We start from the raw sequence: 24,869 nt of genomic DNA, 5'->3' as shown, positions 1-24,869 counted from the left end.
TTAGTTAATCTAGAGTAGTGAATATAAAAAACACTGATCTCATAGTGTTTGTATTGGAGGGACACATTTTCTCCTGAGAACCACTATTGTTCTTTTTTTTGATAACGTGGACACATTTTTAAGATGTGGATTTATTAGATCTGATTCATTCTTGGCAAATCATTCTCCTCCCCTTAGGTCCTTAGGATATTTAGTGGGAGTCTCTGGCTCTGTCACACTGCTGAACTTTACACTTATAACTGTAGTTCTCCTTTTACTTACACAGATATTTGAAGCGGTTAGTTTCAAATGCCATACATGACTATGCTAAATCATAAGCCCTAATGTACAACTCGGAGTGTTTACTACGATGGAGAGACGATGGAGATTTTTAGGTAATTAAGTGACTTTTTTTATTCATCTTATTTGACTGGAAGTGTTCTTATAGTAATTTAATTGCAACATCTCTTATAACTTGCCTACGACTAACAGGTCATAACATTTATATGACCTATGACTATGTATGTAGTATATTCTAGATGCTTAATTGAATGCCTCATTAATAAGTAGAGGCTTTGTTTATTTAGCTCTTACTGTGAGCCTTTCAGCATAAACTTTTTAAATGGATTCTCAAATCTTCTGACATACATTCACTTTGTAGTTCTGCAATCTAAGTATTGTTACTGTTGCAACAATACTGTTGTGAAATGCAATACGTGTAACATGGATGCTGTGAAAATGACAGAATTTATTTTAGGAAACTTTTTTTATATCAAAGTAGCTACTAAACACTAATAATACAGTTAAAGCTAAATGAGGGATGAATAAAAAGTTTACCTAAAAATAAAAATCTGTTATTTTTTCACCCCCATGTTGTTCCATTATATTTCGAAAAATATTTATATGCAGCTTTTCATAAATGACATAATGACCATGTCTGTCAACCTCAAAAAATTATAAAATCACCATGAAAATAGCCACATTCTAATTCTTCTGAAACTTTTTTTAGTTTATTTTTTATTAATTACATTATTTTTATTTTATTCAAAAAAGCACACAAATCATATATAGGTAGACTACTTTTATTATATTTTTAGGTTGTTTCTGGTCTTTGTTATATGGGGAATATCAGAAAATTCTTCAAAAATTCTCTTTGTGGTACACAAAAAAAAACAGCATATGGGTGTTTAACCCATCAGAGTGAGTAAATGATGACAGAATTTACATTTTTTGGCCAATCTAACCCTTTAACATCTGTTTTTGGAAGTGATTTGCAATGAGCAAAACATTGACTGAAAAAAAGCTAACGTAGAGTGAAGGAGGGAAATATAGAAGTATAACTAAAATCGTACACACAGGCACATGCAGATACAGTCACTATACTAAAGAGCCAATTAGGAGGGACAGCGAAGGGGGAGAAATGACAAAAGCCCTTCTGTTTCTGCTTCACTGAATTATTGAGTGTAATCATCCAGGCCTTTAATGGCTGGTCCAGAGTGGAATTAATTTGGGTGGTGTGGGATAAATAATGCATTATGGGTAAGGGTGGATCTGAGCGTGTGCAAGAGGTCTCTCTCCTCCAGCTGCCTCTGCATGATGAGGGTGGGAGGGGCCCAGGAAGCGTGCCGCTCAGTGCAGCGGGCCAGTGGGACATGAAAGGGGGGAGAGAGAGAGAGAGAAGGGAGGGAGGAAAACAGATGCTGTCCAGAGCAGGCGGAAGAGGTGCAACAGGGCGAGGCTCAGGAGGAGAGCAGAGTGCGGATCGCAACATGTGGATGGAGGACAGTGTTGCTCAGCTATGAACACCATGCTAAGTCCCAAGATTAGACAGTCCAGGAGAGGTAAGACCTTTAATTCTCACAGCATCAGTGTCCTGCGTTCCCATCCGTAGCAACACCCTCTTCTGGCTGCATTAGCTGCGCTCAGTACCAGCTCCTGCTCCACTAGTCCGCTGATCTCACAGCTCAGTGATGGGCTGTATATCTCTGAGGCTCCATGTCAGTGATCCAATAGACTGGGCGGTTGCTTGGTAACATCTTTCAGCTTGATTAGTGGTTAATGAGTGTAAGTGGTCTTTGGCTTTGTGTCACACTCCTTAACCAGGAAGTCATGATTCGGATCCTGACACATGCTGATCGTGTCTGATATTTCATAGTGGGACACTCTTAAAAATAAAGGTGTTTTTTGCAGCAATATCATAAGAATGATTTTTGGGTTCCCCAAAGAACCGTTATTTTTTTCTTAGTGTGAACAACATTTTAATAAGAAGAATTTTTTTTTTTTCACTATAAAAAACCTTTTGTAGAATGGAAATGTTCCATGATGTTAAAGGTTCTTCATGGAAACATCATTGCCAATAAAGAACCTTTATTTTCAAGAGTGTACAGTACATGATGCAGACAAGTCCAGAATAATTGTGAACATTATAATCCAATGCCATTTTTCTGTAAAATGAACTCTACTTGCATTCTATTCTTGGACTATGATGAATTGTAGTTTCGACACTTAGAATCAAGGGACTTGCAGGTGTAATAAATCATAACAGCTGAATGTCAAACAGTTTCACCTACATGAGTAAAAGCCTGTAGCCTGCTATAACATCAGGGCTTATAATGTAAATTAAATGTACATTCAGTATCTCGTAAGTTTATTGATCACATAACACTGTACAATAAGTTTTAATTAGTTAACGCATTAAGCGTCATGAACTATGTTTATGTTTATAATATATGTGGAAAGTAATGTTAATTTCCACATATATTAATGGATTTTTAACAGTTGTATAAATAAAGTAATATGAATGGACAATAGTATATTTATAAATTAACATTATCCAATGAATGTTGCAATGAAGATACTTCATTGTTAGTTTATGATACCTATTGCATGAACTAATTGAACCTTATTGTACAATGTTACCATTGATCAATTCCATGCACAAAACAGGTGCAATATCATTTTTAAAGTTGAACTGATAACTGCATGGTTTTTCCTGATTATTTCTCCTGGAGAATAGGCTTGTCTGCTTCAGCAGTAAAAGGCTATTTGTGGATTGATTTCTGCCTGCTGTGCAACATAAAGCAAACAGGAGCACTTGAAGTACACTGTCTGTCTGCTGGGCTCTGCATTTGTCATCTTGCATATGGATTGTGTCACTTTTGATGAGGGTATTGGGTTTGCTGTGTTTTAAGCGGCTGCAGCACATATTCCAGCACAACAGGCTCAAAGACACTGCCAGGTTTCATTTGCCGACTGCTGTGATATTTCACTCGGAGTGTAGGAACATTAGGTGGACTGACAATCGCCATTCAGTTTTGTGCTGTACTTATGCGGAATTAGTTATCAGGAAGTATGACAGGTAGATAGATAGCAGAATTCTTTTATATTTAAATCTATTTAATATTATTTATTTTGATTGTCCTTTAATGTTACATTACATGTTAACATTCATTTCGAAAGTTCAGATGTTTTTAGACATAGTACAAGTGGAAAAAATGAAGTCGTGATGGATCTATTTATTCACTTGCATTTTGCATATATTTATTTTTTATGCCTACTGTAAACTACAAGATGGTTATAATAGAGCTGGATTAGTTGAACTATAAGGAATAATCCAAACCAATAGGAACTACATAAAATTCATTATTATTCTGTTCCTCATGCCATACTCAAGGTGTCCTCATAAAACATGTCTTGTACGAAACTCTATTACGGGGCTATTTTAAGCAGGATGATCACTTCAGACAGAGATTAATTGTTGATATTAATTCTTAATAATTTTTTAACAAGTCTTCAAATTCAGTACCAAAGCCCTGAAAGAATATTTAAGGAACAGACACATAAAAAAGGCTCTTTTGTCATTCCAAAAAATGAGTCTGAATAAAATATGCATGGGTCTGGTCAAACTTCCAGTATTTTTAGACCGAACATGTCACAGGAGCATAAAATCAGACAAATGGAGGAAAATTCTGATGTTGAACGTTCTGCCCGGTCAGCAACCTGCGTGTTATTGAGAGTTGGCCGTTAGGTTTATAGGTAATAAGGAGAAACACCTTTCTGTGTGTCCCTGGAGACTGTTGTTCAAAGGGCAAGATGATTTTAGGGGCTTTTCTCCCACCCTCCTTGTCCCATTTGTGCTCTCTCACTCTTTCTCTCTACGAGGCTGTGAGGTGTACATTAACACTGATGAGGCTTCCATTACTTACAGTGATTGAATCAGCAGCCTTCATTCAGACGGAGAGACTGAGGAGCGGTCAGGTCATTGCTGTTATGCAGTACCTTTTCAACTCTGTAACACAGAAAGAAATAATATACTTGAGTTGTAATTTAAGGAAGTATAATTATAACTTGATTATTTACACAATGGCAAGAAAGTTAATAGGATAGAATGTAACAGGAGGGTAAAAATGTTTAGTGAGGAACTGAGAATTCACTTACATGATGCTGTTACCTTTTATATATAATATTATATAATATACAGTAATTTTATATATTTGTATATATATTTTTTTTTAAATACAATGTTTGTAAAAAAAAAAAAAAAAAAAAAAAAAAAAAAAAAAAAAAAAAAAAAAAAAAAAAAAAAAAAAAAAAAAAAAAAAAATTAATCATATATGTAATTTCATAAAACAGGGCAGAATGTTTAACAGTGAGACAAACCACAAAAAATGTGTTGATGTTCGTCCACCAAAATTGACATCAGATCCTGGAGGATGATGTCACTGAGGAACTGGCTTGTGTTAGTTGCAGTGATGTTAAAAAATCTAACAGAATGGAAACTTTTTGATTTGATTTGATTATTAATTATATTAGAATATTCTAATGATATTCTAATATTTTTCCAATAAATTTGAAAAAACATTTCAGTTGAAGAAGGAACAAAATAAAAATGGATTTTTGTCTTAATATATTAAAATATAGTATATATTAGTATATAAATAAGTATAATTGCAACAATTATTAAACATTAAATTGGCATTAAAATGAAAGTAATACAATTATTTAAAATTCATGTTCACTTCATTGTGAAAATGTGTTAACATGAAAAGAAATGAATATGGTTTCCAATTATTTATTTTTTTTATTTTTTTTTTAATATAGAATTTTAATACATACTTATTAATATGAAGGAAAAAAAAAACTGCATAGAGGGAATGTCCCAGCAACTGAAGGCCACTCTGATAAAGGCTAGAAAAAAAATCTGTCATGACTTGACAACTAAGATCAGTGGGACAAGAAGAAAAAGAGATGATCCAGAGTGATCCTAAACATGGCTGTATGAAGAAAGCTTGGGAGTGCACTCATGTTTACTGCTATCCTGCTGCTCTCAGCACACAGGAAAGTAAGGATTGATTCTTTTCTCTTCCGGCCCACAAGTATAAAGCAGCTGCTTGTGACACTGGGCATGCCTCTCAAAAACAGCTGCCCAATCTGATCTGCTTTGCTGTGGTTTGTGGTTGTCTCTGGTCAAAATAAGAGGAATTTAAATTCATGAATAAGCCCAAAAAATTGGCTTTTGCATTACCGAGAAGCCTGTCATAAGGCATGCATGATACATCTTGTTTTCAGCTGTGGTGTGCAAATTGCTTGCATTGCCAAATGCATCTATGCATTTTTATGTGTGTTTCTGTGTATATACTTGTCCAGACTAGTAGAGGCTAATTCACTTAGTTTAGATGAGCAGAATGAGAATGTACTGTAAATGTGACATGAAATCTAACCTAACATGTTTGAATGTGTGTACGTGTTTGTGTTTACTTTTCCAGCCAGGTCTAAGAGCATGATCATGGGGGAGCTCTCCCGTGGCTCCAGCAGGCCATCGTCTCCCAGCCTCCAAGACAGGGCGCTGAAAGCAGGCTGGCTTAAGAAACAGCGCAGCATCATGAAGAACTGGCAGCTGCGCTGGTTTGTGCTTAGAACTGACCAGCTCTACTTCTACAAAGATGAGGAGGAAACCAAACCCCAGGTACAGTGGGCAGACGACAGAGCAACCTGAGAACAAAAATAAAGACAGGTTATTTATTATTATATCATTTATCTGGAATATAAGATTGTCTTTCAGTCACATTAATCAAAATAAAATCTGGCCCTGTTGTGTCTAAACAAGGCGACAGTTAATGTTGTAAAAATAGGTTTAAAAATAATAGACCTTGACTTTTTATTTAATATCTGATCAATAACTCTACCTCTAAAAAAATCTATATGTTATTTATCTTACTGATTTAAGCATTGATTGTGAGAAAACTAATGACGTCACTGTTTTCAAGTTGAACCCCTCAACCCACAGTATACGCCATCTACAGGTTATTGGGCTCAACCTGAATCAATGGGAGAGACAACACTGCATTCACTCAGGCAGTTATGAATTTCATTGCATTAGATATATGATGTTTGGGACCACTGTATGTTCATGTTATAAACATATACACTTTTAAATGACCATTACAATTTAACAACTTTTTAAAAATTAATACTTCTATTCATCAAGGATGCATTAAACTGATCAAAAGTGACAGTAAAATCATTTATAATGTCACAAAAGGTTTCGGTTTTAAATGAATGCTGTTCTTTTGAACTTCCTGAAAGAAAAATGTATTACAAAAATGTATTACTGTTTCCCAAAAATATTAAGCAGCAAAAGCACAATCAATGTTTTGTGAGCACCAAATATTAGAATGATTTCTCATAGGGTTAATGTGACATTGAAAAGTGTATTACTGGAATATATTAATGTACCAAATTAAATAAAATAACTATATTTAAAAATATAATACAACAGAAAACAGTTATTTTAAATTGTTTAAAATATTTAATAATATTAATGTATTTTTGATCCAATAAATTCAGCTTTAGTAAGCATAAGAGATTTACTCATTTAAAAACTTAAATATTTAAATATTAAAAACATAAAATAAACAGTTGTGACTATGCACAAATTTGCACAAAAGATTAAACAACACAAATGTAAACAATATTGGTCAAATTGCTCTTTTATTTATAAAATAAATAACATACTGTCATTTTCAGCTCCTGTAAAATTCCCCCTTTTGCTGTTCATGTATAATTTTTGTTTAAATATATATATATATATATATATAAATAAATAAATATGCTAGTGATTCATTGTCCACTGTCAGCAAAGCTTTGGGAACACTATGGGAGCTATATCCTCCTCAGTGTCTCCATTACACCAGGATGACATCAGCATGCTGTTAGCCTGACAAACTAATTTGGAAACAGCATGCCCTCCTGCTTGGCTGTAGTGTAAGTCAAAGCATTTAGCAGATACAGAGCTGCCGACCTGTGACCCCTAATGCAGCATGACTTTCTTCAGCATATACGGCCGACTCTGGCTCATCCATCCTTCAACTGGTATTATTCTCCTCTGGAGCTTGTAAACTCCCTGTAATGCTCCTGCTCTCTTTCTCCACCCCCACCCCATCTCCATCCCAGCTAAATTCAATCTCTGCTGCAGAAATGTGCCCAGCTTGCATTTGAGTGAGTAACCCTATAAGCATTTACCCTTATCAATGCTACCCTCTGAAATTTCATTTAACTGCAGCTGAATGGCAGAGAGGAATTTTAGTCGAGCGATGAGAACTTGCATCGCTGCGTTAATGCTGGGGCAGCGAAGAATGGAGGATGAGCTAAAGGAGGCTGGTGCATAATTTATCATTTGACTGTGGTTGGGTCTAATTATGCATGACTCAGCATTGCTGATTACAGCGTAAAATTGGGCCATGCACACAACAGTGAACTATAATCCCACACTGCCTTATCTGCCCTGAAGGTGAGCCCCTGTAGGCGCTTATTAGCACCACAAATCAATGATCAAATTACAATAGCCTAATGGAAGACTAATCTCCAGTTATCCCTGAAAAAAAATTTTCATTTACAACATCTTAAAATTATGTAAAACTGTTCGGAATGAACACAAATTGTTCTAAAAAGTGCCCTTCAGACCTGCTTTCACTGTTTAAAGCAATCTTTTCTTTCTTTTTCCCTCCAGGGATGTATCCCGTTGCAGGGTAGTCAAGTCAATGAGCTGACAGCCAATCCTGATGAACCTGGGCGGCATCTTTTTGAAATAGTTCCAGGTAGGAGATAATTAAATTTACCAGAATCTTCTGTGGTCTGATTTAATAAAGCGTTTAAAGGCTTGTGGCATCAAGCATAATCTAGCTGTGCATGTTATATTTTATATTCTTACTTATACTCTTCATCCTACTTGTCACTCAAGGAGGAATATAATGATCAAGCAAGAAAACAAATAAGGCACTGTGTTTGCAGGCTCTGAGCAGCTGCTTGCATATTGTTACTGATGAAATACAGCTTCCTCATTACCAGAGTTAATCACTAGAGGGCATTAGGTGTCCTCTGAGGATACATGAAGGACATTTGTGAAGACTAAAATTCATTCATGTGCAAAACGCTGACCACCTACAGTAAGGTCCAAAAGTCTGAGACCTTATTGAAAATCAGATTTGTTTTCATTAAACCTTGTAATAAAATCATTTTAAAAAATTCAATTGAAAAATGTATGACACAAAAAAAGGAAATATATAAGTGTTGCTTTCATTAGGCAAAAGGGGAACGTACACAATATCCTGAAATTACCATTTATTTGTCATTTAGTTATGCGGATAATATAATGAATTTTAATGCATCACTACCTTTTTTTAGTAGATTCGAAAAAAATAAAATTTTTGGTAACACTACAATAAGGGTTCCATTAATTAACATTAGTTATCTACATTACAAAAGTTGTAAATATAATTTAATGGACCTGAGCTAACATGAATTAACAATAAACAAATGCATTCTTATTAACTAATGTTAACAAAGATTATTAAATATTGTAACGAATGTATTGCTCATTGGTAATTAATATTAGTTAATACATTTAGTTACGTTTACTAATAGGACCTTATTGTAAAGTGTTACCCAGTTTTCACCAGTGGTCTCCACTAGTCGATCCTTCTGTTTGGAGGTCATATGTATCAAATGGTACCTTTATAATTACCCACAATGTAAAGTTATTGTTGAGTCATTCATCTGGTTTATCTATTTAGTTTTCATTTAATTCGTTTTGGAGTGTCGCATATCAGGAATAATATACGATTAGCCTGAATTCCTCATTCAAAGCAAACAATCCAATATTGTTGTGTCACATGGGTCATGCTAGATGCAGCAGTATGTTCCTGTGGGACAGATTCTGCTGAAGCATCTATTGTTTACATGTACTCTGGGAACCTCCACATATCGCATCATTCTGCACAGCCTGACCCAGCATCTCATAAACAAAGGACACGACCTTAGCTGACCTTGAATTCAGTATGGAGTGTCAGGCTAACATGAGCTGTTGCAGGTGGTCCTTGATTTAAAATAAAGTCTAAATGGGTGAAACTGATACACATTTGCCTGTGTGGTCCACAGCAGTGACACATGCTTAATGAGACCTTCAGGATGCATTTAGTGACACAGCTGCTTGTGTTGAAACCATTGAAAGCAATCATTAACTGTCAATATTAGAAAATCTTATACACTCTAAGTATTTTGAAGCATGACAGCTGGACTTTTTATCTTTATGTATCTGTGGCCCTACCGGTCAGGTTTTTTATTCCCATCCTATGCAGAAATGCTATATAAAAATCTGTTTGCATTATGAAACTCGTCCTCTACGGTCAAGTTTTTATAGCTTTGATGATGTTATAGTGAAATGCTGTTGTCTTTTTACTGGGATATTTTATTTAGGTGCTTAGCAACGCTCAGACTCTCTCCCGTCTTTGTCATAAAATGACTGATGAGAGAATTCTTTCATTTACAACAAGTAAATATCACAAGCTGTTGCTACAGCAGTCAAACCTGAGCATAAAAGTTCAACCTACACAAACACGTGGCTTCACTTGGCATTCAGGACTGAGGTGTCTGTATTCTTTCCTGAGACTTTAATACTTTAATTTCATGCTGAAGCAAAATCTAAGCATGAACAAGTGCATTATGGAATGAAAGGTAAAAAGAGAAAATGAATAAATCATTAACCATTACCACCATTCAAAAGTTTTAAGTACAGTGAAAGTAAAAATGTGTAATGTTACATATTATTACTAATTTAAATAAATGCTGTTCATTTGAACTTTCTGTTCATCAAATAATACTGGTTTTTACAAACAGATCAAACAGTGCAACAGTTTTTAACATTAATAATAAGAAGAAATGTTTCTTGAGCACTAAATCAGAATGTTTTCTGAAGGATCATGTGACTGAAAATTCAGCTTTGCATCACAGGAATAAAATACATTTTAAAATATAATAAAATAGACAATAGTTAATTTGAATAAAGAAGTAAAATATTATGGTAACACTTTAGATTTGGGACCAATTCTCACTATTAACTAGTTGCTTATTAGCATGTACTGTATATTACTAGCATGCTGGCTGTTTATTAGTATGTATAAAGCACATAATAATGCCTTATTCTGCGTGACCATATTTTAGATCCCTTACCTAAATTTAACAACTACCTTACTAACTATTAATAAGCAGTAAATTAGGAGTTTATTGAGGCAAAAGTCATAGCTAATAGTTAGTTAATAGTGAGAATTGGCCCCCAAACTAAAGTGTGACCTATATTACTGATTTTACTGTATTTTTTCAAACGTATTGACAGAGGATTACGTAAATTCATACTTACACTGTCATGCTTGAAAATGACACTTTTTCTTTTACTTTTTATGTAAAAATTAAAACTGATTAGTCATTGATTGTTTGGCATGAAGAGTGGACACAAAAACCTCTGATGTGTCTTGGTGGTCTTGCATCCCAGATTAGTGAAATTAAGATTAAGTCAATAAAGGCTAAATCCCTTGTCTCTGAGAGTCTTAGGAGTTAGAGAAAGAATAGCTCTTAAAAATAGGCCAAACAAAAGGCAAGTCTTAGCAACTTCTGCTGAGAATGAAGCATGCAGTAGTTGTTGAGATTCTGCGCTGGCCTTCATTTATGTATTTTTCTTTCATTCTGTACTACATACATTATTATTGTCACCCCTATAATCCTTTTGCAAGGTGGACAACGTGAGCTTCTGCATATAATGGTGTTTTGTTAAGTACACCAAACTAAACCCGCTTTCCATAAGTCCTGGTCTTTTTATATCAGTCATTCAAACAATGGCTCTATTTACGCTTGCTCTCGACACAAAAGCACGACTGCAGACTGGAGTAGGGAGGTCTGATCCGAGCATGTCCTTACAGCTGACAGAAGCACCACGCTCTGTCTGTGAAGATTGCAGTTTGGTACATTTAAAGCTCTGATCTAAAGCCTTCTGGCAATGTGCAATAAAAGCATCTGTGTAACACACAAAGCCCCTTGTGGTCTTCGAAATGTCTTCAAAGAGGGGAAGTTTTAATTAATAATCTGTTAGATTTAATAGGGGGAAAGATCCAGGCAGCATGCAGAGATTTGTGCATCAGGCTTGCAGAAATGTTCAACCGGCACCCCCCGTGAGAAGACACATCAACCCCCCAACCACACACACACACACACACAGATTGATTAGCTGGGTCTGTTTGTATTTGAAGGGGGGGGGTGTTTGCAGTGTTTGGCAAAGATGAGCACTGTGGTGGCTCCGCTCATGAGGGTGAGCGAGGGCGAGTCTGACAGACCAGGGGGGCGGGGAAGAAAAAGGTTGAAGAAAAGAGAACACAACAACTCTTTTTTTAATGAATGAATGAAGCAGACAGAGGACTTGTTTTTCGGGTTTCTGGCGGTGATGGTACTGTGGGGTTCTTTGCGCTCTCTCTTTCACTCTTTTTTCTCTTCTATTCTGTCTATCTTTCTCCGTCCCATGCACACTTTTTTTCCTCTCCTTTCTCTGTTTTCTCTCCCTCAATCGCACGCCCCTGGCACACAGCTATGTTGCATATTCACCTTCCAGGAGGGCCAGAGGTGTAACTAACATGGCACAGCTGTAGCGCTGCCCTCTTTGGCGCCCGCATGCCAACATGGGGCTCGGTTGCCGCAAGCTGCAGGAGCACCGATCTGTTCATGCTAAGGGTAAGGATACACTTTCCTCATAAAGACGGCAACTTGTATGGATCGATAGGTGAGATTTACCGTGGTGAAAGTACAGTACGGTGTTTATAGCAGGATAGGAATTTATGGGCGATGGGAGTTTTGTTTTTTAACCTGTAAATCATCTATGTTGGATCCAGCTGTGGGTTGTAAGGACTGTAACATCTGGAGTGTCAAATGCATGAAAAAGATCCAGGAAGCTGTGGCTTTGTGAGCCGTGTATTTTTGGAACAGGCTGTGAGGAGTGGAGCTGTTGCTGCTGGTGAGGTAGTCTTGCATGAATGTGAGGGCCTGTAATTTTGCCTGAACTATGCTGAAAGGTGTTAGTCTGCTCTCTGATCTGAAACTGACACTTTAACCCTTTCCTTGCTCATTTTGATTCACATTTCGTATGAAGTTCCAGTGATGGAACAATACAGATGTTTCTTTGTGATATTCTGTTATACTGATGTGCATTTACAGATGTCATGATCTCATGCAGCAGTTCCCAACTAGGACAACCACTATTCCTTATGGTGTACTTGAGTAGTTTCCAGGAGGTGCAGACTTGCTTTGTTAAACAAAACATGCTAACAAAGAACATTACAAACTTTACAAAGACTATACAAAGAAACTCTGGGGCTATCAAAAGGTTTTGTAATTAACACATAACACATTTCATTTCTTTGTAAAGAAATAATTTAAAATAATATGAAATAAAACAAGCCTTTAATCTGTGCGGAAGATATTTGAATACACTGACTTGGGGTCAGTAAAAATTGTTCATGCGTTTGAGAGGAGTCTCTTATGCTCGCCAAGGCTGCATTTATTTGATAAAAAATACAGTAAAAACATTAATATTGTAAAATGTTACTACAATTAAAAATAACTCAATTTGAATATATATTAAAATAATGTATTCCTGTGATATCAAAGCTGAATTTTTCATGCTGTTCTTTTGAAAAACAATTGTGCTGCTTTTTTAGGATTCTTTGACAAATAGTTCAAAAGAACGGAATGTATTTGAAATATAAATCAAATGCTGTAGAATCACGTAATAAATGTCTTTACTGCCACTTTTGATCAATTTAATGCATTCTGTTGAATAAAAGTATTAATTTCTTTAAAAAAATCTTACTGACCCCAAACTTTTTTAATGGTATGAGTACAGTATATGTACTTGCTCAGTACTTGTTTCACTCATATTTCCCCCCCCACAATATATATCACTATTTTACGTTTTTTTTGACCCATTTGATGTCTTAGCCAATCAAACCATCATCAAACTACGTGTAGTTATAAATAACAGATTCTATATTTCTCACATTGATTCAGTTTGAAAGGAAACTCTTGTTTTTTCACCTACAGTATCAATTGATTTTAGTTTAAAAGTGTAATGGCCATTTTTAATAATGATGATAATGCTAAATGATATCCAGTACAAATTAGATACAAAGAACACTATTTTATGTTAATGAAGGGGTACTTCTGCTTCACTTTTTTGTACACAAGACAAAAATGGTCACAAAAGTTCAGAATAATCCTTGCATTTATCTACAAAAACTTTTCAGTTGTGAAAACCTGGCTCAAGCGATCTATCACATTCTGAAACCAATAAACTGAAAACTAAAACCACACCATAAAACATATAATTGAGAAGACAAAGGGTCTAAATTCCTGCCCTAAACATGTCTTGCTAAAGTGAGTTTTACAAAGCTAGCAATATATATACATCTTTATGTGTTTCCTTTTGTATTATGGCAAATCGTTAGGTTGATACATTAAAGCACATTTTTTATTTGACGTAATTCTCTTCTGTGATACAGTGCCGATTCTCTGGGCTGTGCCACACAGGAAGAGCTAATGGCTGTCAGAATATAAGGAAGCCATTGGGGGTCAGCTGATTTTATGACACTGGGAGTCGTGGGGGCCCATCAGGAGAACAGAGACTCACCACGGAGCAGCTCTCATCTGCAATAATCAGAACCAGAGACAGCAGCCCCACAGAGAGAGCTAAACCAACAGGACTGATAAGAGTTTCCAAATGGTAGATGTTTAGAGGATGTTGGTTTTGTGGAAAAGATTTAGTTTTAGCATAATCACCAAGAATTTAAACACAATTGACACGCATTGTGTTAGCAATTAGCGGTTAGCTAGATTATTCCAACAAAGTGGACTTGTAGAAGATGAGGATGTGTCTGTGACCACTCTAAACTAGATAGCATATCAATTCTGAATGTTCTAGATTCAGACTTTGTGTTTCTGAAAAGAATGTCAGGCAACAGCTAGAAAGAAATAAGGTTGTTAGACTGAAAATGCTGGCTTGACAAATTCTTGTCTGGAAGTGAGTTTCAAGGTCTTGTGTAGTTTAAATATATGAGACATTAAATGAGATACAGCATTAAAGGAATGTAAGCTGTTTAGGTGCTTTCGAATGGTTTCTCGGCAGTTATAGGGCATTTCTGTGTGCTTGCTGGGGTGTTCTTGTTGGTTATGCTCGACTAAGTGGTTCCTATGTTTTTTTATTATATACTACAGAGAGAGAGAGACAGTTAGCCAGACATATGTTATTATATACATATATAATATACAGTAAAATAAACTATATTCAAAGTCAACTACCTGTTAAGCAAAAAAAAAAGGATGTTTGTTGATATAAAGTTTTGCTGAACTTTATCCTGCTGTCAGTTTTCTCATTAAGTTAAGACGCAGACTTTCACCTCTGAAAGCAAGAGTGTCTGGAAAGTGCTGGATTTAAAATAAAGATCTTCATCTGAAAGCCTCAGGCCTGTCGTGCTGGATATCCTCCCAGTCTACTGCTGGCCAAACCGCACACTGTGCCTTGGGCTTCACGCTGCCTCCCATTTTGCTCTGATACATGAGAGAGGAAGATATGCGGCAGCCACCTAAAAGCTGCTGACTGAGCTCTTATAGTGTGATTTCATTCAAGGAGTGAAATCTTTGTTACTGTACAAAGATTTAACAAAACAATGCATTGTAGTGCTCAAAGACAGCTAAAACAAAATTATTACTGATAACATATAAGTGGAAATTCTTAAAAAAATAAATAAAAAGTGTGATAGGACGGGCGCATAAGTATTTAACTAATGGGACATTAGTGAAGAAAATTTGTCTCGCTCCAGTGCAAAAACTCTTGAAGAGATGAAATTTCCAAGTACATGTTTTATCTTGAACAATTCATCATGTATTAAAGGGTGGGTTGCAAGGCATGACATTGTTTGGTTCTTACCACCAGCGGAATGCTAAACATGCACATCACTGTTCAGTCCTTCATTTTATAAATAGTCCATATCCATGACCTTCCCGTGGAAATATGCTGAATGTCATAGTAAAATCATTGTTTGGGATATGCACGCTAGGAGAATGTTGATGTGAGTAGTTTAGCCTAGCTTTGGGTAACAGATAAGGGGCGGCAAGGACATCTAAAATCCTGGGAATTCAGATATTAGAGTATTTTGTGAATGTGGAGTGATTATTCCTGACCTTGAATTTGGCCTTGCAGGAGTACAGAATGAAAATGTGTCCACTGGTGCCTTAGGGTCCAAGACAAACCAAAATCTGAGGGCTGATGTACCTGCAACACCAGAACAAATGTTCAACCACTAGTGTACACATATGAGCATGATTCACTCAAATTCATTCATTCAAACATCAATTTCATAATGATTTTCAGTTATATTTTTGGAAAATATAAAAATAAAAATAAAACTATTAGATTTAAGATAATATAAAATAAAACTAAATTTAATTCATTATAAAAAAATCAATTAAAGTATTATAATTGAAATGGAATTCTGATGTTATATCTTGGATTCAAATTTTTTGTCAACTTGTTTTTTGTTTGTCAATCAGCACAAGTTTTGTGTTTCTTTTTGGAATTTATTGGTCGTAGGCCTCATTAATCTGAACTTATGCAACTCAACTTTGAGAGAAAAACAAAAAACATTAATTGTGGATAAATGTGGCTATATTGACTCATTGCAAAAAAACAGACTCATTGTCTGTTGCAAAAAGAAATACAAAACCTGTGCTATTTGAAAGATAAGTTGATAAAAATTGAATCCAATATTTGGTAATAATATAGCAGAACAAGAAATTTAACAGCAATTTTTTACACCACAAGTGTAACAAGGCGGCAAGTTCTTATGCCCTGTGTGAGCAAAGTCTGTAAGTTTTAGTCCAATGCGATAAAACGATAACTAGCATCTTCGGGAAGAAGAAAATCCTCTCCGGGTCAAAATGAACCGAACACAACATGAGAGTTACACCCGTCTATGTCTGTAATAGTTCAGTTAGCAAATGTGGAGAGAAAAAAATCTACTTTCAAAGTCAAAAGACCCATTTCGAAATAGAAATAAAGGTCAGTCCAAATAGAATCAACAGCTTGTGTCTTCTGAAGAGGTCACACTTACTTCTCTACAAAGTCAAGTCTTTGATTATTGTCATTACATGTGAGAGAAAGGCAGTGGAACTGCATCTGCCAAGGGCACAAGCACAGAGGCAATGCATCACCCACTCCCACTGTCTTTCAGACATGCAGATACAGACAGTCAGGCGTTCCTCAGGGAGTCCTATGTGTGTCGTCTGACACAGCCACTAGCTACCTGACAATACTCAGTTTATTCTGCAGCCAGGCTCAGACAGACAAAAACTAGGTTGAACAGAATTTATGCTGAGGATATTTTCGGGAGATGATGAGGGAGGGCTGTTTGTGGAAGGAAATGAAAAGAAATCACAGTTCCATAATGCTAGGAATTTAACACGGCATGCTGTGCTTTTGAAAACCATCCAAAAGCAAATCAACTGAATATGAACTCTTCAACTCCAGTTCATTTGAATAACAGAATGATTAAAAATCAGCTCAAAATTAAGTTCAAAAGATGGCTTCTCCAATTGTCATGGCACATTTCAGTTAATCTGTCCTTCCTTTAAGAACGAAATAGCACTTTTCTCCTGTGCTGTTATGGTTAATGTCTGGCATGTAGGATGATGTCAATCACTGTTTTGTCTATGTGCCGTTTCCCCATGACTTTGGTGCCACCTAGTGGTACATTCACTATAAAAATATTGTAAAGACAACCTTACTCTGTGCAGATAATATTAGAATATATTGAGATAAAACAGTATTATTATACAAATAATTATACTATAATACAGATATTCTCCTTATATATATTTTTCCATGCAAAAGTTTAGGGTTAGTAAGATTTTTTTTTTTTTTTTTAAAGAAGTGTCTTATGCTCACCAAGACAGGATTTGTTTAATCAAAAATACAGTAAAAAATACAGTGTTGTTAACATTTTAAAAATATTTTAATATGTAATTTATTCCTGTGGTGGCAAAGCTGAATTTTCAGAAGCCATTACTCCGGTCTTCAGTGTCACATGATCCTTCAGAAATCATTCTAATATGCTGATTTGCTGTTCAATGTTGAAAACAGTTGTGCTGCTTAATGTTTTTGTGAAAACCATTATACATAGCTGTTCAGTCACAAAAACCAGCAATCATGAATTATATTATGCCACCGCACTAGCATTATGTGCTTATTATCAATTATGAAATGTGTTTTCATAAATAGCAGCAATTCTAATAAAAATAGCAGAAGCATTTACAATGATGTAAGTGAATAGAATTACTCATGTTTTGGTATTTATCGGTCCTTTTAAGTGTCAGGGGACTGGATGCTATTAGTACCAATCAAATTATTTATTTGTAATTTTTTGTGGTGGCAAAGCTGAATTTTCAGAAGCCATTACTCCGGTCTTCAGTGTCACATGATCCTTCAGAAATCATTCTAATATGCTGATTTGCTGTTCAATGTTGAAAACAGTTGTGCTGCTTAATGTTTTTGTGAAAACCATTATACATAGCTGTTCAGTCACAAAAACCAGCAATCATGAATTATATTATGCCACCGCACTAGCATTATGTGCTTATTATCAATTATGAAATGTGTTTTCATAAATAGCAGCAATTCTAATAAAAATAGCAGAAGCATTTACAATGATGTAAGTGAATAGAATTATTTATTCAAAGGAGGCTTTTGCGTGTATCTTTACAGAAGCAGCAAAGAGAGCCGCGTCAGAAACGTGCGTGGCGCGGCTGGAATAAACCATAGACTGTATAAAAATATAAATACAAGCACTGAGTGGCCGCAGTCTACGCGTTTCCATTAGGCGTATTTTCAATTCGCAATTTCAATTTGCGCAATTTGAAGGGTAGGCCTAATGGAAACGCGCCTAGTGTTTTTAACGAATCGGTTGAGTGAATGATTTTATGATTCACTCATATACACAAAACAGTGTTGTTGTTAACTAATACTAAATTAAAACTTTTTTTGTTTATTGAAATAAATATGAAATAAAATAAATTGGATCAAAAACGTAACTTTAAAAACGTTAAAAGAGCATATTAAATGTTGCCTTTGCAACTAAAAGCAACAAATTTTAAGTACTGAAATTACTAAAACTTAACCTTAAATAAAATAGTTTAAAACTAAAATTGAAATATTTAGCACATAATTTAGAACAAAAGCACATATAGGCCTAATAAAATAGCTAAACCCTAAGATAAAATTAAAATGAAAACTCAATATAAATGATACAAAAGTTCATTCAAAATAATAATAAATGCTATAACCGTTACTAAAATATCATTGGTCTGCGTTATACAAGCAGTGGTCCTGCTGGATTGAGCACATGTGGAATGTCGCGATCACTAGTTGTCTATTTAAATAATCCTGAAAATGTAATAGTGTAAATATCATAGTGTAGGCCTAAATCATTTTAATCAAGACATCGCTGGGGAAAATCTGGGCATTGATGGGTTAAGCAATATGATACCTTTCTGTGTGATCGCTTGCGCTCATCCCACATTCTCTCCACACTCTCTGTGAGGCTGGATTACTATAGATTACCATTACAATGAAAGAGGGCAAAAACAGGTGTGCACACGCTCACTCACATTCTCATGCATCACTGTTCACTTGTGCCTGAAGTGGACTGCTGCCCGTGCCAGCAGGGATCTGTCATGTGCCTCATTCCTGAAGTTACAGCCCTGTCTTGTCTGTTCGCTCATCGTGGCTTGTGTGTGCTTGCTGAAGATTGTAGTATACGAGGCAGAACCGATGTCTTGCAAGGTATGATAGGATACTGTACAGTCTTTGAAACAGTACATTTTGGAGTTTTAATCGAATTTTGTGAAGCATATTTTGATTTCTAACAGTTTGATAATGTCGTCGCAAGTTTACAATTTTTTTTTTTTTTACAATATCACTCTTTTTACATGTTTCTCTGGTGCTTGTATTATTGTAGGTATCTTTGGCCAGCGCCTGGAGGACACAGTACAGTATGAGAGAAAGTTTGGACCCCGACTGGCCCCTCTGCTGGTGGAGCAGTGTGTGGATTTCATACGGGAGCAGGGTCTGAAAGAGGAAGGTCTCTTTAGGATGCCAGGACAGGCCAACCTGGTCAAAGAACTGCAGGATGCTTTTGACTGTGGGGATAAGCCTCTGTTTGACAGGTGAGACAAGTTCAAAACTTCCTTTTACATTTACATTTAATCACTCAGCAGACCATTTCATTCAAAGTGACTAACAAATGAAGAATAGCACAAGCAATTTATCATAAAACCCAACAATATTTCCACTAAATGATGCCAAGTTTCAGTTAACTAGCACTCAAGCTGTAGCAGAAGTCAAACGCAGACAAACAGCTTTCTTTGGAGGGACCAATAAACTGATTAGTAGAAACAATTTAGACTGATGTGGATATCAGTGTTATAAAGAGCACTAAGATGCTCTACCAGTTTAGACCAGCATGAGTTTCTACTCTGTATCTAGGCTGGCTTATGCTGGTTAGGTGCTTGACAGTGTGCTGGACCAGTTTACCATACTTGTCTAGACACGAAAACTAAACTGATGTATTTGTGTATCCCCCTGACCTGTGTGTGACCTCTTGCAGTAACACTGACATTCACACAGTGGCGTCCCTCCTGAAGCTTTACCTCAGGGAGTTGCCAGAGCCTGTGATCCCCTTTAATAAATATGAGGACTTCCTAACCTGTGCACAGCTTCTGCTAAAAGATGAAGAAGTGGTGAGTCTGCTATACATCAGTCTTCAATGAGATGAAGTTGAATTAAATAATGATTGTCCTTGCAAAAAAGAAGTGAACTTTACTTTAGCATATGTTTAAGGAGTATTAGAGTATTTATTATTGAAATAATATACTTTAAAAGAATATACTTAAATGTGTACTCTTTTCAGACACTTGATTGCATGCTATTTATAATATAGAATATATTACCATATTGTATTTCAAATTTATATTAAATGCAATTAATTGAAGTTTAAAGTGTTTTTGACACACTTACTGTAAGTGGAACTTATCTACATCTTTATGTCATTTCAGAATTTCTAATTTTCATTTCTTCTGACAAACAAACTAAAATATACTTTACTTTAAAATATATTAACATTTAATGTAATATAAAAAAACAGTGCAGTTAAAATTATAATCAAGTACTTTACATGTGAAATGAGTGTTTTACTCTAAACTAAAGCATGACAGAAGATTACACTAAACTGTTAATTTTACATTTTTACAATGTGTTTAGAAACATGAACGTGTACTCTATGTACAATTTGTTGGATTTTTATTTCATTAATAAAATATTATCTGCAAGTACAATTTTTTTTTATATGCTTTTAAGATTTATAGTATACTACAAGGGCACATTCAGTACAATTAAAGGTGGTTTTGAAAAGCTCAATGCATTTTTTTCCCCCACCAAAAACCTTGTATCCTGGATTTGTAATGTATCTTGTTCCCATGTGTCTTCTAAAGGGACTCAGTGAGCTTGTGAAGCAGGTGAACACTCTTCCTCAGGCTAATTATAATTTGTTAAAGTACATTTGCAAGTAAGTGAATATATAACATCTCTTCAGTTTTCTTGTACATGGCGATGTTGTTGAAACGATTCCTTTACTTATTTGAATGAATGGTAAATTAATGTCTGTTGTATTCACTGTATGAATTCAATGTAGATTCTTAGATGAGGTGCAGTCACACTCGCATGAGAACAAGATGAGCGTTCAGAACCTCGCAACAGTTTTTGGACCAAATATCCTTCGGCCTAAAGTAGAGGACCCTGTTTCAATGATGGAAGGTAAGTACGTCTGAAATTGAGAATATTTGGCCGAGATACAACTATTTGAAAATCTGGAATCTGAGGGTGCAAAAGAAAATCCAAATATTCAGAAAATCGCCTTTAAAGTTGTCCAAATGAAGTTCTTAGCAATACATATTACTAATCGAATATATATTTATGGTAGGAAATTTACAAAATATCTTCATGGAACATGATCTTTACATAATATCCTAATGATTTTTGGCATAAAAGACAAATCGATCATTTTGACCCATACAATGTATTTTTGGCTATTGCTACAAATATACCCGTGCTACTTATGACTGGTTTTGTGGTCCAGGGTCACATATTTATCAGTTCAATATAATTCAAGTTGAAATGAATGGTACAGCCAGTTTGATTATTCTTCAATTTTTTACAGTGTAGTTATTTACATTTTTTTTTGTTAGGAACCTCCCAGGTTCAGCACCTGATGACGGTGTTGATCAGTGAACATGAGCGTCTGTATGTGGGGACTGAGGAAGATGTGTCTTCCGAGCAGACAGGAAGTTGTCTTCCAGGTCAGCAAGGCATGGCGGAGTGGATCTCCGATGAGGAGATGCTGAACTGCTCATCGCTGAGCCAGACGTCCAAAGTAGCAGATAGTGTGTGTGGCAGTGCCACGTCTTTAGATATCAATACAGGTGCCCCTACCATTGCCAAAATGACACCTCAGGGAAAAGCTGGGGTGACGGTGAGCCCCAGCAAACAAGCGAAATCCCTCCCCTCCTGGAAATACTCCTTCAAGAGCGGAGGAGTACGCGCTCAGCCTGCAAAAATTGGGGGCTCATCTGTGGACGTGTCCACCTTGCCCAGTACGGGCAACTGGTTGATGAACGGGCTTTCCTCTCTGCGCAGCCACCGGCGTACGTCATCCGGAGAGCGCATGGGTAAGGATTCAGCCCTGTCACACCGTCTGTCCACTTACGACAACGTGACCTCATCCAGTCTCAGCGTACCCAGCGTCGCAAGCACGCCCTGGTCCACATCCTCCAGTGAGATCTTAGTGGCCGACTCTGTGGGTAGTGACCCCTCTGGACTGAACTCTGTGAAGGTGGACTGGTCAGCTGGAGGATCTGTCCAAGGGCAAAGTGAAGACAGGAATTCGGAGGTCACTGAGAGCAGCGAAGCACTGGAAATGTATGTGAGCAGTGCAGGCTGCAGTGAGAATGGAAATGGAGAAGATGTGGTGAACGTCACAGGAGATACTGATATTAGCACGACAGCATTTAACGGCCTGGTAACAGAGCTGAAAGACGAGTTAAAGAAACAGAAGGCCAACTACGAAACTCGAATACGAAGGTATGTGTGAAATCCACAGCACATTGATAATAAGTATTTTGTCTTTAGACTTCATAAGGTAAAGTTTACTTAAAACACTTAAATTATACACTTTCTCATCATTACAGTTGTGTTAACATCTTTTTAAAAGCTGACGTGTATCGTTTTTTCAGTGTTCGGTATGAAACAAAAGTTGCAATCATTATTTATTACAGAACTTGAATTGATTGTATTGTTGTCACTAATTTCTGCAACCTCATGTGAGTGACAGGTTGCAAAAAAAATAAAAAATAGAACATCACTTATTACTGCTTACCTAAAGGCATAGTAATACGTTCACAACCTGATTGGTCGGGTTGAATGACGCATATTTTGTGACGGAACTTACCGAACACCCCAAAACAATAGGTGTGTTTGACTTAAAGCGGCGCTGCGCAGACCGATCAGTGAATGACAACAATGTACCCATTCACCTATCGATCTGCTCAGCGCTGCTTGAATCTTGGTATTATCAAAACATTGTTCTGTTTGAGAAACCTGACCAGACCAACACAGCAACAATGTCTCAACCAATGATGTGAGTTTGGGGCGTGGCTTTCTGTCTCTGCCAATTGGAGAGAGTGTTTGAGAAACCTGCTTGACAACAATTATTATTTTTGCATTTTCATTTGGTACTGCTAGCAACGTGGAAATAAAACATTTAACCTTTCACTTCATACGATCAACTTTTACAATAAATAGCAATTTAAAAAATTTTTTAAAGTGTATTTTTATAGTGTATTATTATTTTGGGTGAAGAACAAACCAAAATGTTTGTATCGTGTTTTCTTTGCATTTCCAACAATATCACGTGGGGTATTTGGCATGAACTTTAAAATGTAATTAACATAATATATTTTTCTAAGGCTAGAGGAATCAAGTGTCGCTATGCGTAACCAAATGGAGAGACTAGAGGAGGAGCTGGATCAGGAGAAGAAAAAGTATTGCATGTTGGAAATTAAAATCCGTAACTCTGAGCGGGCCCGTGAGGACGCAGAGACCCGCAACCGCTTGCTTCAGAACGAGATGGAGGAGTTCTTCTCCACTTTGGGAGATCTTACATTGGGAACAAGGACAAGCAAAATTTGACTGGACCTCTTAACAGGCCTCCTGATTTAACACTGAGAGACTATGTGTTTGTTGTAGATAGAATTTCGAAATCTCTCTGCTCATGCATCATGAGTATTCAGAGGTAATTTTGTGCTGTTTTGTTATGGCGACTTGGTCATGTGCAGCAGTTACACTTTTCTCTCTGATCTTCAGTCTTACATTTTAAAGGGATAGTTCACACAAAAATACAAATTCAATGGATATTTACTCACCCTCGTATCGTTCCAAACCAATACTGCTGTTTTTCTGCAGACAACAAAAGGAGAATTTAAAAGAAAGAAATCTTCACAAGTAGTGCACATTTTGTGTGTGGAACATACAATGTTCTTAATGACAAACTTGCCACTTGCTCTTTGTAAATAATAACAATATTTTCATTTTCAGGTGAACTATTCCTTTAAGGTGCCATTCAGTTATTAGCATTCATCACTTGCATAACCTAACCTGCACAGATAATACCAAAGCATGACATTTCTGACCAGACTGTTTCCAGTATTGGCTTCTCACATAAGGCAGGTCATTTTAATGGCATTTCCTGTTAATGCATGGTATGAAATATGTCCTGCTGAACTGTCTCTTGAGGTTTTGGGGAAATTATCACACAATCCTTTTTCATCCAAAGTCATCACACTGTGCCTCGCACTTCCAGATGAGATGAGATCAAATCTTACACCATCAGACCTCACAGACACAAACTCTTTTCAGCAAATCCCTTTATTGTAATTAAAATGCACTAGAAGAAAATACTTTATTTCAGATTAGATGAGGTAACACCATCCAAACTGTACAACTGTTAAAATCTCAACTCTATCGAAAGATAACTTCAGCTGCAAGATTGCCAAGGCTAGTATTTATTTAAGCTTATTAATGTACCTAGAACTATTTCTCAGGTGGTGTTTTTCAAAACACTCAATGAATGAGTGTCTTTATATAAAATAGATGATGGAACTAAGGCTGACATATACTTGAATGTGTTAAAGTAGCTTTTTTTTATAGTATGCATATATTGTATGTTCGTGTGGTCGTTTTTTTCTGTTGATTCCTGAATGCAGAAAGTGCCAAAGTAGAGGTCTTCAAAAAAATAGGTGTTTCATTTCAAATGAGGACTGACTAGTCTTCATAATAAATTGCCGTTGTCATCAAAACAATTTTGTGACTTTATGATCAAGGAAAGTCTGATGCTACATAATGAGTGATATAAAAA

At 36.1% G+C, this 24,869-nt stretch overlaps 1 protein-coding gene across 1 annotated transcript; it reads left to right on the top strand.

The window, feature by feature from the left end:
- Positions 1–1,670: 1,670 nt before the first annotated feature.
- LOC107708000 (rho GTPase-activating protein 22-like) lies at positions 1,671–23,876 on the top strand. Its single transcript, XM_016512143.1, has 9 exons — positions 1,671–1,820; positions 5,745–5,944; positions 7,988–8,075; positions 19,362–19,569; positions 20,010–20,142; positions 20,893–20,966; positions 21,093–21,214; positions 21,646–22,537; positions 23,422–23,876. Exons 1-9 carry the CDS (start codon positions 1,778–1,780, stop codon positions 23,642–23,644), a joined length of 1,983 nt encoding a protein of 660 aa, XP_016367629.1. The 5' UTR covers positions 1,671–1,777; the 3' UTR covers positions 23,645–23,876.
- Positions 23,877–24,869: the final 993 nt, after the last annotated feature.

The sequence above is a fragment of the Sinocyclocheilus rhinocerous genome, unplaced genomic scaffold (assembly GCF_001515625.1).
Source record: "Sinocyclocheilus rhinocerous isolate Xijiao unplaced genomic scaffold, SAMN03320098_v1.1 scaffold1243, whole genome shotgun sequence".
Classification (NCBI taxonomy): Eukaryota; Metazoa; Chordata; class Actinopteri; order Cypriniformes; family Cyprinidae; genus Sinocyclocheilus; species Sinocyclocheilus rhinocerous.
This window is presented reverse-complemented; position numbering and strand designations above follow the sequence as displayed.